The 15,067-nt window shown below is 41.0% G+C and overlaps 1 protein-coding gene across 7 annotated transcripts in view; it reads right to left on the bottom strand.

Moving 5' to 3' along the window:
- Positions 1 to 15,067, bottom strand: part of ADAMTSL3 (ADAMTS like 3) — a 287,105-nt gene that overhangs the window by 54,634 nt on the left and 217,404 nt on the right. For all 7 annotated transcript variants that reach the window (XM_044981169.1, XM_044981163.1, XM_044981164.1 and 4 more), the window contains one exon: positions 6,404 to 6,690. In XM_044981169.1, coding sequence (XP_044837104.1) covers positions 6,404 to 6,690 — 287 coding nt within the window. The remainder of the gene's footprint in view (positions 1 to 6,403; positions 6,691 to 15,067) is intronic.

Here is a 15,067-nt window from a genome sequence, read left to right on the forward strand (position 1 = left end):
TGTAAAACAGACTTTTTCAGATCTACGCTGCTTTCCAATAAACAGTTACACTCCACTGATAAAACATTTCCTTATAATTTACTTATAAAATGTGTAAGAGATTGATCTTAATTATACATTTGTTTGCAGCCACAATTTAATATTGGCTTGTGATAAAACTTCTTATATTGCAGGGTTTGGGAAGCATCTTGCAAACCATAAAAGTCATAAAACCTTCAGACAAACAAAGTGTCATATGTGTGAAGTTCTTGCCTTGGGATGCTAACATATTAGAACATTTAACCCCCACCCCCAGTCTCCCCCAAGTATAAGATAAGTTACTCGGGCAGGTCTCGATAGAGCACTAAGTATTTTTACAATATTTTGATGTGCTATTATAGTCATTATTCTACTAATCAGTGCAACAGAATATTTTCTATTTTAACCCAGCATACAACCCTCACAAACTCACAGTTTTTGACAACTTTGCTGTGGGAAGAAATATACAGTGCACAACGTTGTGTTAAAAGATCAGACTGTTTGCAAAATGCATACTTTACTTTAACTCTAGAAAGAGAAAACTGTGAATAATTAGGACAGAAGATGCTAAATGTGAGTGGCAGGAGGATGGTCTCTTCACTCAACCTTATACCTAGAAAAGGAAAAAAAAATACTTATTTCAGATTACTTTTGCCTTGCTGTCAACTAAAAGAGAAATTGTCAATTTAAAATCTAGTCAATTAAAAAATGAGCTAGAAGAAATTTCATATATTACACATGCCTGAGTGTGTCTGCCTATTTTTGTAGCTGTACAGTCATATTTCCCTCTATTAAGGAACAGATTGTAAATCGTTCACTCAATGGTGAGAAGTTTTCATCAAAAAGCCAACAGGACTAGTCATGGGAGTAACTGCTCACCAACAAGAACACCACAGTATTGCCAACACTCATCATTTTATTGTGAGTCCTGTAATACGTGGTGCCTGGAGTCCTGTGATTTTGTAAGAATTGGTTTAATAAAATAATACATTTCTAGCCGTCAGGATTAAAGAGAAAAGCTTGAAAATGTGACCTAAGTGTACCCTAACATCACAAAATCCAGAAAGCAAAGAAAAAGAGTTCCACATTTTTTTTTTTAAATCTTATGATTTTTAAACCAATCTCATTTTTGGGGGGGGCTTGACTCCAGATGTTCAACTATATAGGGCTGGTTGAGGTTCAAAGTCTGTCCCTCTATGTTTTTCTCTCCCCTGTTACTGTGTGAAAGGTCCACACAGCTAAAGCACAAACAGTAAAATCACCTATATCAGTATTTCCCAAACTTGGGACGCTGCTTGTGTAGGGAAAGCCCCTGGCAGGCCGGGCCGGTTTGTTTACCTGCTGCGACCGCAGGTTCAGCCGATCACGGCTCCCATTGGCCATTGGCCTGGAGCAGCGAACCGCGGCCAGTGGGAGCCACGATTGGCTGGACCTGTGGACGGGGCAGGTAAACAAACCGGCCCACCCTGCCAGGGGCTTTCCCTACACAAGCGGCGTCCTAAGTTTGGGAAACACTGAGCTATATGAAAAGTGCTAACAAATACCAAAAGTACAAGTGGAGGTATTTCTCCAGTCTCTTTCACCTTTCTTAGAGGTTAGGTACAACAATTTCAGAGACAAGCAGGATTCTTAAGCTGATGGCCTCTTTTAAAGGGATTATTGAGTTAAATATGGTCCAATTTTTTTGCACAAGCAAGCTACTGTAGAACCTTCAACTAAAAGAAACTTTCCCACAATTTAAAATAAAATCCAGTGACAACAGTTGATAAACACGCATTCCTCTTCCATGTTGGAAACCCAAATATTGCAGCTCTAGGAATCTTAAAATGAAACTGGTAATTACTGAAAGTGAAAGAGAGTTAACTCATTCTTATTGTCCAAGTAGAAAGAAATTCAAGGAAGTATTCAGAGCATTAATAATGACATGTACATTGGATTGTCAATTTTTCTTTTATAAACAAAAGCATTATTAGGAAAGTAAGTAAAGAAATCTGTTTTTTAAATTAGATTGTATAATTTTGAAATAGAGACATTCCATTTAGAATACTGCATATTCCATTAACTAATTGACATAAAGACTGAAGAAATACTGCAGATTTAAAACAAAACAAAAAATGATCTCATAACCAGGCACATAATAAGTACTGGCATTATTTCTTGCTGACAGTATCATGCATATCAATTTTATGCATACATCTCATGTGCTTGCATCAGGGCGATAGTTTTTCAAACAGTGAAAAAACACACCGTTTCTTTGGACAAATGAAGCAAAACCTTGAGTTCCCAACATAATTTTTACTCAAGCAAAATCCTAAATAAATCAAAGGGAGTTGGTCTGATTAGGGGCTCATATGAGCAAAGTCCTTGGGATCAGACCCATGATTTTTGTGGTGTGTGGACTTTCTTCAGGTATTAAGGGAAATATAGACAATTCTTCAAATTTCTGGAAATTTCTATCTCACTAGAGATCTTTAAAATGATGCCTACTTCATAATTAATTAACACAAAAGACCTCTTACTTGCATTCATGGAAAGACTGATGACAGAAGTAATAATTATGATAAGTGATATAACATAGGCTAATGGTCATAAGGCAGTAACTTTTATGACACCCAAATTGCTGCTGCATCATGGGCCGTAATGGTTTATATCAGGGGTTGGCAACCTTTCAGAAGTGGTGTGCCCAATCTTTATTTAGTCACTCTAATTTAAGGTTTCGCGTGCCAGTAATACATTTTAATGTTTTTAGAAGGTCTCTTTCTATAAGTCTATAATATATAACTAAACTATTGTTGTATGTAAAGTAAATAAGGCGTTTAAAATGTTTAAAAAGCCTCATTTAAAATTAAATTAAAATGAAGAACCCACCGGACCAGTGGCCAGGACCTGGGCAGCGTGAGTGCCACTGAAAATCGGCTCATGTGCTGCCTTCGGCACCCATGCCATAGGTTGCCTACCCCTGGTTTATATAGATGCAGTGCAGAATAATCATGAAGAATAGCCAAAGAGTTCTTGTCAACAGCACTATTATAATTATTATTACTTGTATTACTATAGTGTTTAGGAGCTCTAGTCATAGACCAGGGCCCATTGTGTTAGGTGCTGTACAAAGAGAGACAAAAAGATGGTCTGTTCCTCAGAGTCCACACAGTCTAACACAATAAAAAGCCTGGCGAAAATAATTAATTTGAAGAAAAAGAAGCTGTTAGATAATGAATTGCAGACAGGTCTTTCTTCATATTTCTAATAAAAAAAGAATGTTACTGTGTGCATTTTTACCTCTTTTTAGGAGAGGGACTGAGTGAGTTTACATTGACTGCATGGTTAAGGCTACGTTTTAGTAACGGTTATTTTTAGTAAAAGTCATGGACAGGTCTCGGACAGTAAACAAAATTTCATGGCCCATGACGTGTCCATGACTTTTACTATATATCCCTAACTAAAACTTAGGGGAGGGAATGGCTCGGAGGGACAGCCCAGGGGTGCCATGGGTGGGCTCTGCAGGTGCTTGAGAGGGTGCCGTGGGTGCTTGGGGAGGAGGGTTGGCGGGGCTAGGGTAGGCTCCCTACCCGGCTCCTGAGCTCCACGTGCTGCCTCTGCTCCACCCCAAGCCCCAGTTCTGCAGTTCCCATTGGCTGGGAACTGCGGCCAGTAGGAGTTGCAGAGGCGGTGCCTGCCAGCAGAGGCAGCACATGGAGCTAGGAGATGAGGAAGGGGCGTTCCTGTCTCCTTTCCAGGGAGCCTGCCCTAGGTAAGCACCACCCTGCACCCCCACCCCCAGCCCTGACAAACACGGAACCTTATGTATGGTCCACATGAGGATTTAGGGGTAAGGTATCATAAAGATGACAAGCACTGCAACACAGATTCAGTCCTTGCTCAAGCAGTATACGACATAGTGACAATAAAGTCTGCAGCTTGCTTAGACTGAGCGGGCCTCCTTTCGGTCAGGGAAAAGCAGGCATTAAGAAACTAAGGGAAAAGTTCCAAGTAAATAGAAATCTTAAGGAATGTATTTTAAAAGCCCTTGATAGATACATGCATGTTAGAGACGCAGAAGCTCTCATACTTTACATTAAATTTTGATATTCCTAACTTAAAAGGTCATATTTCTTTCCTTATAACTAAAAAGTTCATCTTACTGAAATGAGATACGGACTTAAAACTGAGCTGAAATTGATCAGGTCCTTTGAACTACACAATGGAAAAAATAGACATAGTGAGATCATTAGTTAGTACACTGCAATAAGTTGGAAACACAAGAGAAGTCTGGTTTCTTAATTTATCCACAGGTAATTTTTAGTCTGTTTGAAAGGGTTTGCCAAGGCAGCTAGAGGAACAGCGTTGATAGGAGAACAAAGTCATGATTATCTAACTAGCATAACAGCAAAGGTGTTGCTGTTCGACTTTGATCAAATAGTCTCAAAACTTCCCACATTTCCTGGGAGTAGCACATATGAAGAACATCTAGACATGTGGGGCTACAGGTGCTACTGAAGACTGAAGAACACATATGAAAAGTCTCTTCATTTCAAACATTCTGCATTACATGCCGAAGTAGTTTCAATTCATGAATACCCAGAGGCAAATGTTTGGTTGAATTGCCTCTTTAAATCACAAAGGACCAATATTGCTCTCAATGAAGTCTATGCCCAAACTCCCATTTGGCTATAACAGGAGCAGAATCAGGCCCTGATTCTGATTATTAACCATTTAAAAAAAAAAAGCTATTTGCTTCTGGTATGTGAAATTATGGGCCTCAAAACAGCCTCCAAAATTTAATTGTCAACTTGCAGGTACAATTTTTCACATGTAAGTTTTTACACTGACTATATATAGAGAGAGAGAGTCTGTTTTTGAAAATTTGGCTTATGTGTCCTCCATTCTATGTTCAAAATTCAAAATTACCAGAGAGAATTCAACACCTTTTGAAAACATGTTGGTTTGAGAAGTCCTCCAGAAGCATTGGTAAAATGGATTAAAGATGGAGATAAAATGATTAAATGTTACAAAATTAAATTTGGATAGTAAAATCAAGAGAACTGAAAAATACTTATAGCTAGTGAGAGCCTTGTTCCTAATTTAAAATACCATTACCCTTATTGTTTTTTAATATTTTCTCAATTTTTTAAAGAAGATAGATAAAATGATCACAATAGTCATAGTGAAAACTGCAAACAAATCATATGTACATATAAGTCATACCCTCCAGGGGCTAAGCTCCTGTAATGCCCAATGAAAGAAGTGAGGAATGGCAGAAAGCAACACTTTCCATGATAAGGTACATTGTCATTATTAGGGATCAGTGCCATCAATAAAACAAGAATGTTAAATGATAAGAGATGCTTTTATATTGGTCACTTACCATCATGCGGATAGTTATCTGGGCATCTTTCCCAACTTCTCCTGTCTTCAAACTTCCAGATGGTGACCACTACAAAGGAGGCCACTTTCTATGAACTCTAGATTGGCTCTTGACTTCCAAACTGTTGCAGCTCAGCCCTTTTCTACTTATTATATTTCTTCTGTGGGTACAACTGTCTTCGCTTCCCACTGATGTCATCATTCCTGTCACATACAGGTGTGTTCACAATTCCACTGCTTCCACTTTGCACTTCATAACTCACTTCTATGGTCAGTTCCAAAGTACAGTACATAGTAGCAACACTAGCAACATTGTCTAGCAATATGTACTTCAGATGGCTGAGAGATTAGATTACATCTAAAGGAGGAATGTGCCTAACTACTTGCAGACAGATGTATGGCACAGACTTCCTACAGAAGGATACGCTGGACCAAATCCTAAACAACATCCTATTTGAGCTCCATCCCAGCCATTTCTGGAGAGATGTCTCCCTGTGCTACCATATCACAGATCTACAGTACCATAAAAAATGGCAGCATTTTGAAGACAGCGAATAGTTAATATGCACATTTTAGTTCAGAAACTGCACATATAAATTCCTAGGAGAAAAATGAACATTTAGGCATATTTGTCATTGATTTGTTACATATATTTTCATTTATCTAAACCCATAAACCGGCTGATAGTCTGAAGTGATTCCTTGTAACTTATCTTTCGATAATACAAGACTAACTGCTGCATCAACGTTGACAGAAACTTTCCGTAATTGGTTGACTGAATACAGACCAGTTTCTCATTCAAAGATTTATAGAAAACCAATTTTATCTCCATTACAACCTTGTGAGGCATGTGGAAGCAAGGGACATTTGGATGCTATCATCAAAGGTAAAAAGAATTAACACAAGTTAAAAGTTCAGAATTTGCTTTTAAATGTCAATGTAAACTAATTTGGAATAATATCAAACAGTTATTTGACAATGTCAAATTTAAACACCATAGATGAAAATATGTTTAAACTACCTCCAACACACGTGGCCGAACATGGAGTAAAACCAATGTATTCCCAATCATAAATCAAGCTGCTATCTTCCGCAGGCGAAAATTCTGGGGCGTATGGGACAGGATCACTGTCGCAGGACGGCTGGTGGCATATTCGTTCTGTTGCCGGTTTGGGGTCTTCACATTCCTCATCAGGCAGATCCATTTCAGTCTGAGTAAATGTGAGAAGAACACGGCACTTCACATCTCGCACCTGAATGCCATGACCACAGGTAGTACTGCATGGAGACCAGGGTTCTGGAATAAACCTGCAAATAATCATAGTGCAGCAACTTAAAGAAAACTGGAGGAGGAGAAATTTGCACTTGATATGAGTTTGCATGTATGTGTAGAGTTAAAATATTGCTACAAAAAGTTAATGTAATATAACAATGCAAATATGGCCAACATACTAGCAAAGCACATGATGACTAATATGGGTTATACTGAGATACAGTTTCACAATGTACCCAAATCCTATCATTAAACCCCAAGAATACATCCTCTTCACTTTCCCCCTACCCACAGTTCCACATAACTAAACAAAGACAACAGACAAGATTGTAGGGGAGAGGAAGAAAAGTCAGACGGAGCAATGAAAAGCAACTCATCTTTCTGGGAAAAAAGACAATACCCAAAGGTAGCTCAAAACTCCTGGAGCACTCAGAAGACCAAGCTGTATATATAGGTCTACACATCGAGTTACAATAGCTCTCAAGGCACGCAACGTCATACACATGCCAAAAGCACATCTGCACTCTAGTCACATTGCCTAGAAGGGCTACCACAGGACATCACTGTGATGACATTTAATAGACCTAGTGAAAAGTACTTTTTGAAATGTAGCCACCTCCAATGCAGAACATTACAGGATGCTATTTAGATTTCATCTTTATAGGAGGCCTAACTTCGATGAAGAGATTAACTTGCTCTGTGGACTATCACTTTCATCAGTGTGTATTTATGCTCCTGAGTAACTATAATTAAATCTTATTGTACACATCTCGTTAATATATGGACTTCTTCTTCTTCTTATTCACTCCCCGTGGAGCATAAAGCGCCAACCACTCTCCTCCATTCATTTTGTTCTTGAGCGAGACAGCAGATTTCATCCCACTTCATTCCTATACCTTTCATTTCCTCTTCAATGGTCCTTCGCCACGTCCCCAATGGTCTATCTCTCCTCCTTCTTCCTTGTGGTGTCCGTCGTAGGGCAATACAAGGGTGTCTGTCAGCATCCATTCTCAACACATGCCCCAGCCACCTCCATCTTCGTTGTTTGGCTTCATCCACTATATTGTTGATGCCCGTTAATCGGCTCACTTCAACATTGGTGATACGCTGTGGCCAATGTATGTTAAGAATTCGCCTAAGACACCTTCCTTCAAAGCCCCGAAGCCGACTTTCTATCTTCTTGTTGGTCCTCCATGTTTCCGCCGCATAGAGCAACACAGAGCGGACGTTCGACCTGTAGATCTCTACCTTGGTTTTCATTTGCAAGATGGTTGACCTCCAAATATTCTGAAGTCTAAAAGTTCAGAATTTGCTTTTAAATGTCAATGTAAATCACAAGCTGACGTGGATATCACTGGATGGGAAAACCAGGATCCAAACTGATCACATTGCAATCAATTGGAAGTGGAGAGGGTCACTGCTGGATACTAGAGTATCAAGAAGTGCAGATGTAGGTGGTGACCACCATCTTGTATTGAGCAAGCTTCAGATAAAACTGAGAAAGACGAAGAAAGTTTATGGGCAACAAATTTTCGACTCAAGGAAGTTGGAAGAACCGCCGGTAAAGGCACAGTTCATATTGGAGCTCTCGAAAAAGTTTCAACTTCTAAATGACTTGCGAACTGGTAATATAAACACTTTTTGTGACAACGTCGAGAAGGCATATGTAGAGACCAGCAAGACAGTGCTTGGCTACAAGAGAAGAGAGCGGAAAGTATGGATTTCAGATCACACATGGAAACTCATTGAGGAGAGGAAGACAGCAAAATTACGCATGCTAACTGGAAGGGATGAACAACAGAAAGCTGTGAACAAAGAATATATGGAGAAAAACAAGGCTGTGAAAAGAAGTGCCCGAAAAGACAAAAGGGATTATATTACCAGTCTGTCAAGAAAGGCACAGTCAGCAGCCGCGTGGGGCGACACAAGAACTGTGTATAGAATCACGAGGACTTTGACAGGAGGGTTCAGCAATAGGTCAACAGCGGTTAGAGGAAAGAATGGGAGAATATTGATAGAAGAGAAAGAACAAATCAATCGATGGGCAGAGCATTTTAGAGAGACTTTAAATAGATCAAATCCTGAAGAGGTAGTTGAAATAGAGGAAACGAGTTTTCAGACGGAGGTAGAATGTGGGCCTATCATAGAGCGAGAGATAGAAGAGGCTATTAGACAGACAAAAGCAAACAGGGCACCAGGTGAAGATAGAATAACCGCAGAAATGCTAAAAGCCGACCTGAATACGAGTGCCGGGATTCTAAAGGAGCTATTCAACAAGGTGTGGGAAGAAGAGAAGGTACCTGAAGCATGGAAGAAAGGTATCATCGTGAAATTACCAAAGAAGGGTGATATGTCTTTGTGTGGTAATTGGAGAGGTATAAACTTGCTATCAGTGCTCGGGAAGGTTTTCTGCAGAGTTCTGTTACAGAGAATAAGACAAGCAGTAGAAGAGATCCTGAGGGAAGAACAAACAGGATTTAGGAGTGGGAGAGGATGCGCTGATCAGATATTTGTACTACGTACGATAATGGAACAATCTCTTGAATGGAACTCGCCACTGTTCATTAATTATCTCGATTTCGAGAAGGCATTTGATAGTGTCCACCATCCATCTCTCTGGAATATCTTAAAAATATATGGATTCCCTTCGAAAGTGATTAACATCTTCAAAGATATGTATGCCGGCAATAAGTGTTGTGTTCGCCATGAAGGACAGCAGAGCGAGTGGTTCCATGTGAGAACGGGAGTTAGACAAGGGTGCGTTATTTCACCCATTCTATTTCTTGTGGTCATAGATTGGGTGATGCGGAAAGCCACTGAAGATAGGCCAAGAGGGATCGCATGGGGACCCTCTGGTCATATTGAAGACTGTGACTTTGCAGATGACATCGCCCTGATTTCAAGCTCTCAGACGGACCTCCAAGAGAAGACTGATAGAGTAGGTAGAGTAGCAAGGTGCGTAGGACTTAATATCCATGCCGGTAAGAGCAAAATAATGAAAGTAAAAACAGCCAGCTCGACGAAGACAGTGTTATGTGATGTAGAATTGGAGGAGGTGAATGACTTCAAATATCTTGGTAGTTACATATCGGCTGATGGTAATATTCAGAAGGAGATATCTACCAGAATCGGTCTTGCAGCAAATGCATTCTATATAATATATGGACTAGAGGTAATATTTAAAAAAAAATGTGTATTCTTCTATTACTTCAAGGGCCTTTATTATGTCAGATATTAATGTTCAAAACTAGACGATTGCAATAGGGTAGAATTCCACAAATCATCTTGGGTGGATTTGTGGATAATTTGACAAGTTAAATACGTAATTGCATAAGTCATTTTCTTAAGGCTCCAAACACTTTGGTGAAAGAAATATACAGATTTTTTTTAAATTTTCCAACTGGAGCAGATCTACATGAAACAGTCAGAGGAAATAAAAACATTTCTTTATTATCTCCTAAAATATCAGCAAAGGACACCTTTTTAGGACCCAAATTAGACATCTAGTTGTTCCAACAGCTTTTCCTCTCCTTTCTGCAATTAAAAAAATCCATTGCTCTGTTGCAGAGAAATATTTATTAAAATTTAAAAGCAGCCAGTTATGTAAGACTGAGACAAAGCCATCGTTTAGACCTCTGTGTTTATTCTAAGTGTAAACAACACCTACACAGCATGGTTGATACTCTCAGCTCAAGCTCAGAGTGTTGCTAAATCTGAAGAACAGAGTTTGTGGACAGACTACTATATCAAGCCAACTGCCTTCTGCCACTGCAGAGAGGCACGAGGAGACAAGAGCAGGAAATAACACAGTAGTTATGCTATAGATATATTCCCACTAGGCCTCTGGGCTACTTTCCAAAGAGCATCTGCTGTGGAGAAGAGGGAAGAGTGAGTCTTTTCCCCTTCTCTAAAGAGAACTAGCTAATACAGGTTAGGAAGAAGCTGATCACCCCTGAGAAACTGCTGCTGAACTTCCCCGACAAGTTCTGCCCAATAATGATTTCCAAATTTGTCAAGATTTGGCTTTTTTTTACGTTTACCTGAATGGAACCATCCCAAACTTTGGCCTGATTCTGGAGGGTGCTGAGTACATCCGGAAAGTTGCTGAGGACCTCCACCTCCTACTGAAGTCAACAGGAACTGAAAGTGTTCAGCATATCACAGGTTTGACAACATTTGAAGTGCACTAAAAGAATCTTCTACATTGGAAGAGTATTGCCGGAAACAAATTACAGGTGCTCCTATGCTGCAGTGACAGGAGACATAGGAAATGCCATACTGAGACAGACTAGTTGTCCATCTAGTCCAGCAACTTGTCTGACAGCAGCCAGCTGCTTATGAATGAGAAACCCTGAAGTACACAGCAAAGGGAAAACTTGCTAACAACGAAAGTTACCTCATAACTTCAATAAAGGCTAGGTTAAGGTCCAAAGGGAGCCACATAAAATATCTAGATAGCTATGTCAAAAATGGCCCAGATCCTCCAAAACAATAAGCACGTGGTTAACATTAAGCACCTTAGTAGTCCCTTGAAATCAGCGTGACAGTAACATGCTTAGAGTTAAACACATGCTTATGTGCTTTGCTGGATCAGGGCAATCGTGCATAATGCTTTGACAAAATTCTGATCTTCTCTCCATAAAAAGAACCATATTTGGGTAACATTCTACATACATAGAATTTATAAAGAAACTCAGAAAATTCTAAGCAATTATTCCTTGACTTACCCCAGACCTATATTGTACTAGTGGGTTTCCTGTTGAATATTTGTGCATGGGATTTCATAGCAAAGTTCAAGATTAAAAACATTAAAACATGGGTTTTGAATTTCTACTTTGTCATTTGCTAAACCAAATCACATGACTGTAGGGTTAATTAGAACAACCCCATATTACAGCAATTCTTTTCAAGTTGATGACCTCATCAAAGGTAAGCTGTAGTTGAAATAGCTAAAAATAAGCAAAAGCCAATGGAGACTACTAATACAAAATGAGTGCATATAGCTGATTGGGCATCATGCAGAGCTCTGTCTAAATCATGAATCTGGATCAGGTGCCAGTTTTGTATTAATTAGCTAAATCCACAGCCTGAAGCAGAAATTATGGTCCTTTACCTTCAGTGTTTGACTGAGGTAGTAAAAAGGAATAATCCACCAACATCAGAGGATCTATATTTTTCACTGTGTGGCATATGCGGCATTCACTTGGCAACATATTGAGCCTGATACTTCTTCATTGAAGACATTGGCAACTTTGCCTTTGACTTCAATGGGAACAGGCCCAGACTGAGTTTAGATCAGGATTAAGTAGCATCAAAGCAACTCTCAAGTTATTGTCCCTTGCAAGTTGTCAAGTAGTTTATAATGGAATGTTTAGGAGTCTGAAGGTTTTTTGAGGCCTTTAATGAATTTCATAGACAAGGCTCCAGTTTTTAAGATGTGTTCATAGTGATTTGCATGAATGCTTAAAAAAACAATCAGCCAAATCAAATTGAAAAAGCTATTTATGCAAGTCACAGGAGGCCTGATTCTCCACTGTCTTACCACCTCATGCAATCACTTACATCTGTGCAAAGTGGGGGTAAAATGCTATCATTATGATTTGCAGGGCCGGCTCTAGGTTTTTTGCCACCCCAAGCAAAAAAAATTTTGGCTGCCCCCCATCCCAGCCTTGGGCTCCCCCCTGCACCTCCCTGCTGCCCCAGCCCTGGGCTCTCCCCCCCCCCCCACAAACCCCCTGCCACCCAAGCGCTGGGCTTCCCCCTTTCCCCCCCACCAGTGCCCCCCCACACACACCTCCTGCCGCCCCAGCCCTGGGCTCTCCTCCCGCCCACCTGCACCCTCCTTCGGCTGCAGCCCTAGGTCACTGGTAACTTGCTCCCAGGGCGGGTCATTCAGCAGGAATTTTGGATGTGCACAAAACACACACAGACAGGATTGGTTCCCATATGGTTACAGAGCTGCAGTAAAGTGGAACAATTTTCAGCTTGTGTGATTGGAGGGTATCTGGATGCATATTATAAGACTGTCCTCCATAAATGAGGAAAAGTTGAGGTGCCTTTATTATTCTTTTGTTCCACTCTTTCTTTCTATGGGGAATTTGCCAATGCAATATCACTGTCTTCCTTTTAAACAAACAAACAAACAAAAAAGACAATGGCTGTTGAAAATAGCAATTCCAGTCCTAATAACCACTGCATTTCTTGCTCAATTTTATCCTACTTTTTCTACAGCAAGTTACAGTGGATCAGCATATTTGATTTGGGAGAAATGAAGTAACAGCTGCCCAAACTGAGCATGAGCACTCCTGAATTTTGAGGTGTTCAAATCTGGAAGGAAGGTGCTGGGTGTGTGGGGGTGTGGGAGGTGGAGGGGGCCTGGGCACCGTGGGGGAGCACAGCAGCATGTATGCAGCAGCATGTCTGGAGCTGCGCGGAGCCAGACACGCTGGTCTGAGTGGCACGGTAAGGGGGCTGGGGGTTGGAGAAGGGGTAGGGGGTTCCGGAGGGGCAGTCAAGGAACAGGGAGCAGGGAGGGTTGGATGGGGCGGAGGTTCGGGGTGGCAAGGAGAAGGGGGGGTTAGATGGGTCAGAGGTTCGGGGGGGCAGTCAGGGGACAGGCAGCGGTTGGATAGGCATGGGAGTCCCAGGGGTTTGGCAGGGGACAGGTAGGGGGTGGGGTCCTGGGGGGGAAGTTGGGGAGGGTCTCAGGAGGGGGCAGTTGGGGACAAGAAGGGAGGCTTAGATAGGGGGTGGGGTCCTGGGGGCAGTTAGGGGCAGGGGTCCCGGGAGGGGGTGATCAGGGGACAGGGAGCGGGGGAGGGGGGTTGGATGGGTTGGGGTTTCTGTGGGGGGCAGTCGGAGGGAGTGGATGGTGGCAGGGTGGGGCTTCCCTCCCCCTGGAGTGTCCTGTTTTTTGAATGTTAAAATATGGTCTCCCTACCATTCACAGCACTCACAGCACGCTGCCGCATGAGGTCCCCCTCCTTCCTTTCCAGTTGGTAGTGGCCAAGGGAATGCTGGGAAATGTAGTTCTTTCCCTGCTCTAGGGCTGGCTCTATAGGCAGGGAGCTAACCAAGGAACCACAGCTCCCAGAGCCCCCTGTTGGTTCTCAACTCCCATGCCGCCCCTGCAAATGGGCTGCCCCAAGCAGGTGCTTGCTTTGCTGGTGTCTAGAGCAGCCCCTGATGATTTTTGCACACTTTGCACACGTGTAAATGACCAAACACAAGGTGCAATGCAGTGGAGGCCAGGCCCACCAATCGTGATCTAATGGGGTGTTCAGTAGGGCCATGTTGGGATGGCTGGGAAAAAGAAGCAGTAATCTAAACTACTGATGAGAAAATTGGTAAAGATAAGGCAACAGTCAACCCAAACCTTTGCTCAAACTCAATCTTCTCTGTGTTTCAGAAAATCTGGAAAACTTAACTTCTCTCATTATTATTTAGTTTTTCCATGCCTGCACTTTCTGATTTGGGTTGAGACCAGAAATGTCAAAATCCCTCAAGAAAGGTTGTTCTTTTGATATTTCCAGTCCAATTTTGCAGACCCAAGGAGACTGGATAAGATTTTCAGAATCATCTAAATGTTTGGGTGCTTATCTGAATAGAACCTCTAAAACATTGGGAGTCCTGCCCATCACTGAACCACCTCTTTAAAATCCAGAGCCACAGATTTTATCATGTTAAGTGGTTACATACTGGGCAAAATATAAGACCATCTTTCTGTGGAGAGGCTGCAAGAAAGCCTGAAATACATGTACTTAAAATAAAAAGGGCACAAATGGGAGAAATTTTTTAAATGCAATGAATAGGAACCTTAAAGTCCCCACCACATTTCAGTTTTAGTAAATGCAATTCTATACAAACCTAGTGAACAATTATTTTTGATGTTCTCATGTTGCTGAGAAAACATACCAGCTTTTGAAAGCATTCTAAATTTATCCTCTATTTCTCTAAGTTATTAAAGGAAAAGGCAGCAGAGGTGTCTATTTCTTTAACTTATTATTAAAAGAAAAGGTTGTAAAATTTTGCTGAAGCCTCATTGCGAATCCTACTGTAACTAAGAAGGCTCAAGGGAGGAACATTTAAAATAATGATGGGTATCAACTGTCATCACATTCCACAACTAAAAACTAAAAAGGTCAAAACTACATTTTTCTTGGCCTTGCTTTACAAGCAGTCATTTTTAAATTTTCCTAATAATAATAAAAAAGGGCTTTTGAACATTCACCCTCTATGTAAATTCAGGACACCAGCCGTGGTAGACCACAGCGGCAGAGGTATTTGTCTTCCTGGTTTGGCAAATCCCCTGTTTGTGGGGTTTGAAAACACAGCTGCATTTATTCCCTTATTCATTATCAACTAAAATATCGCCTGAAGGCACAAAAGACAGCTGTAATAAAAGGATGAACT

The sequence above is a fragment of the Mauremys mutica genome, chromosome 11, assembly GCF_020497125.1.
Source record: "Mauremys mutica isolate MM-2020 ecotype Southern chromosome 11, ASM2049712v1, whole genome shotgun sequence".
In the NCBI taxonomy this organism is placed as follows: domain Eukaryota; kingdom Metazoa; phylum Chordata; order Testudines; family Geoemydidae; genus Mauremys; species Mauremys mutica.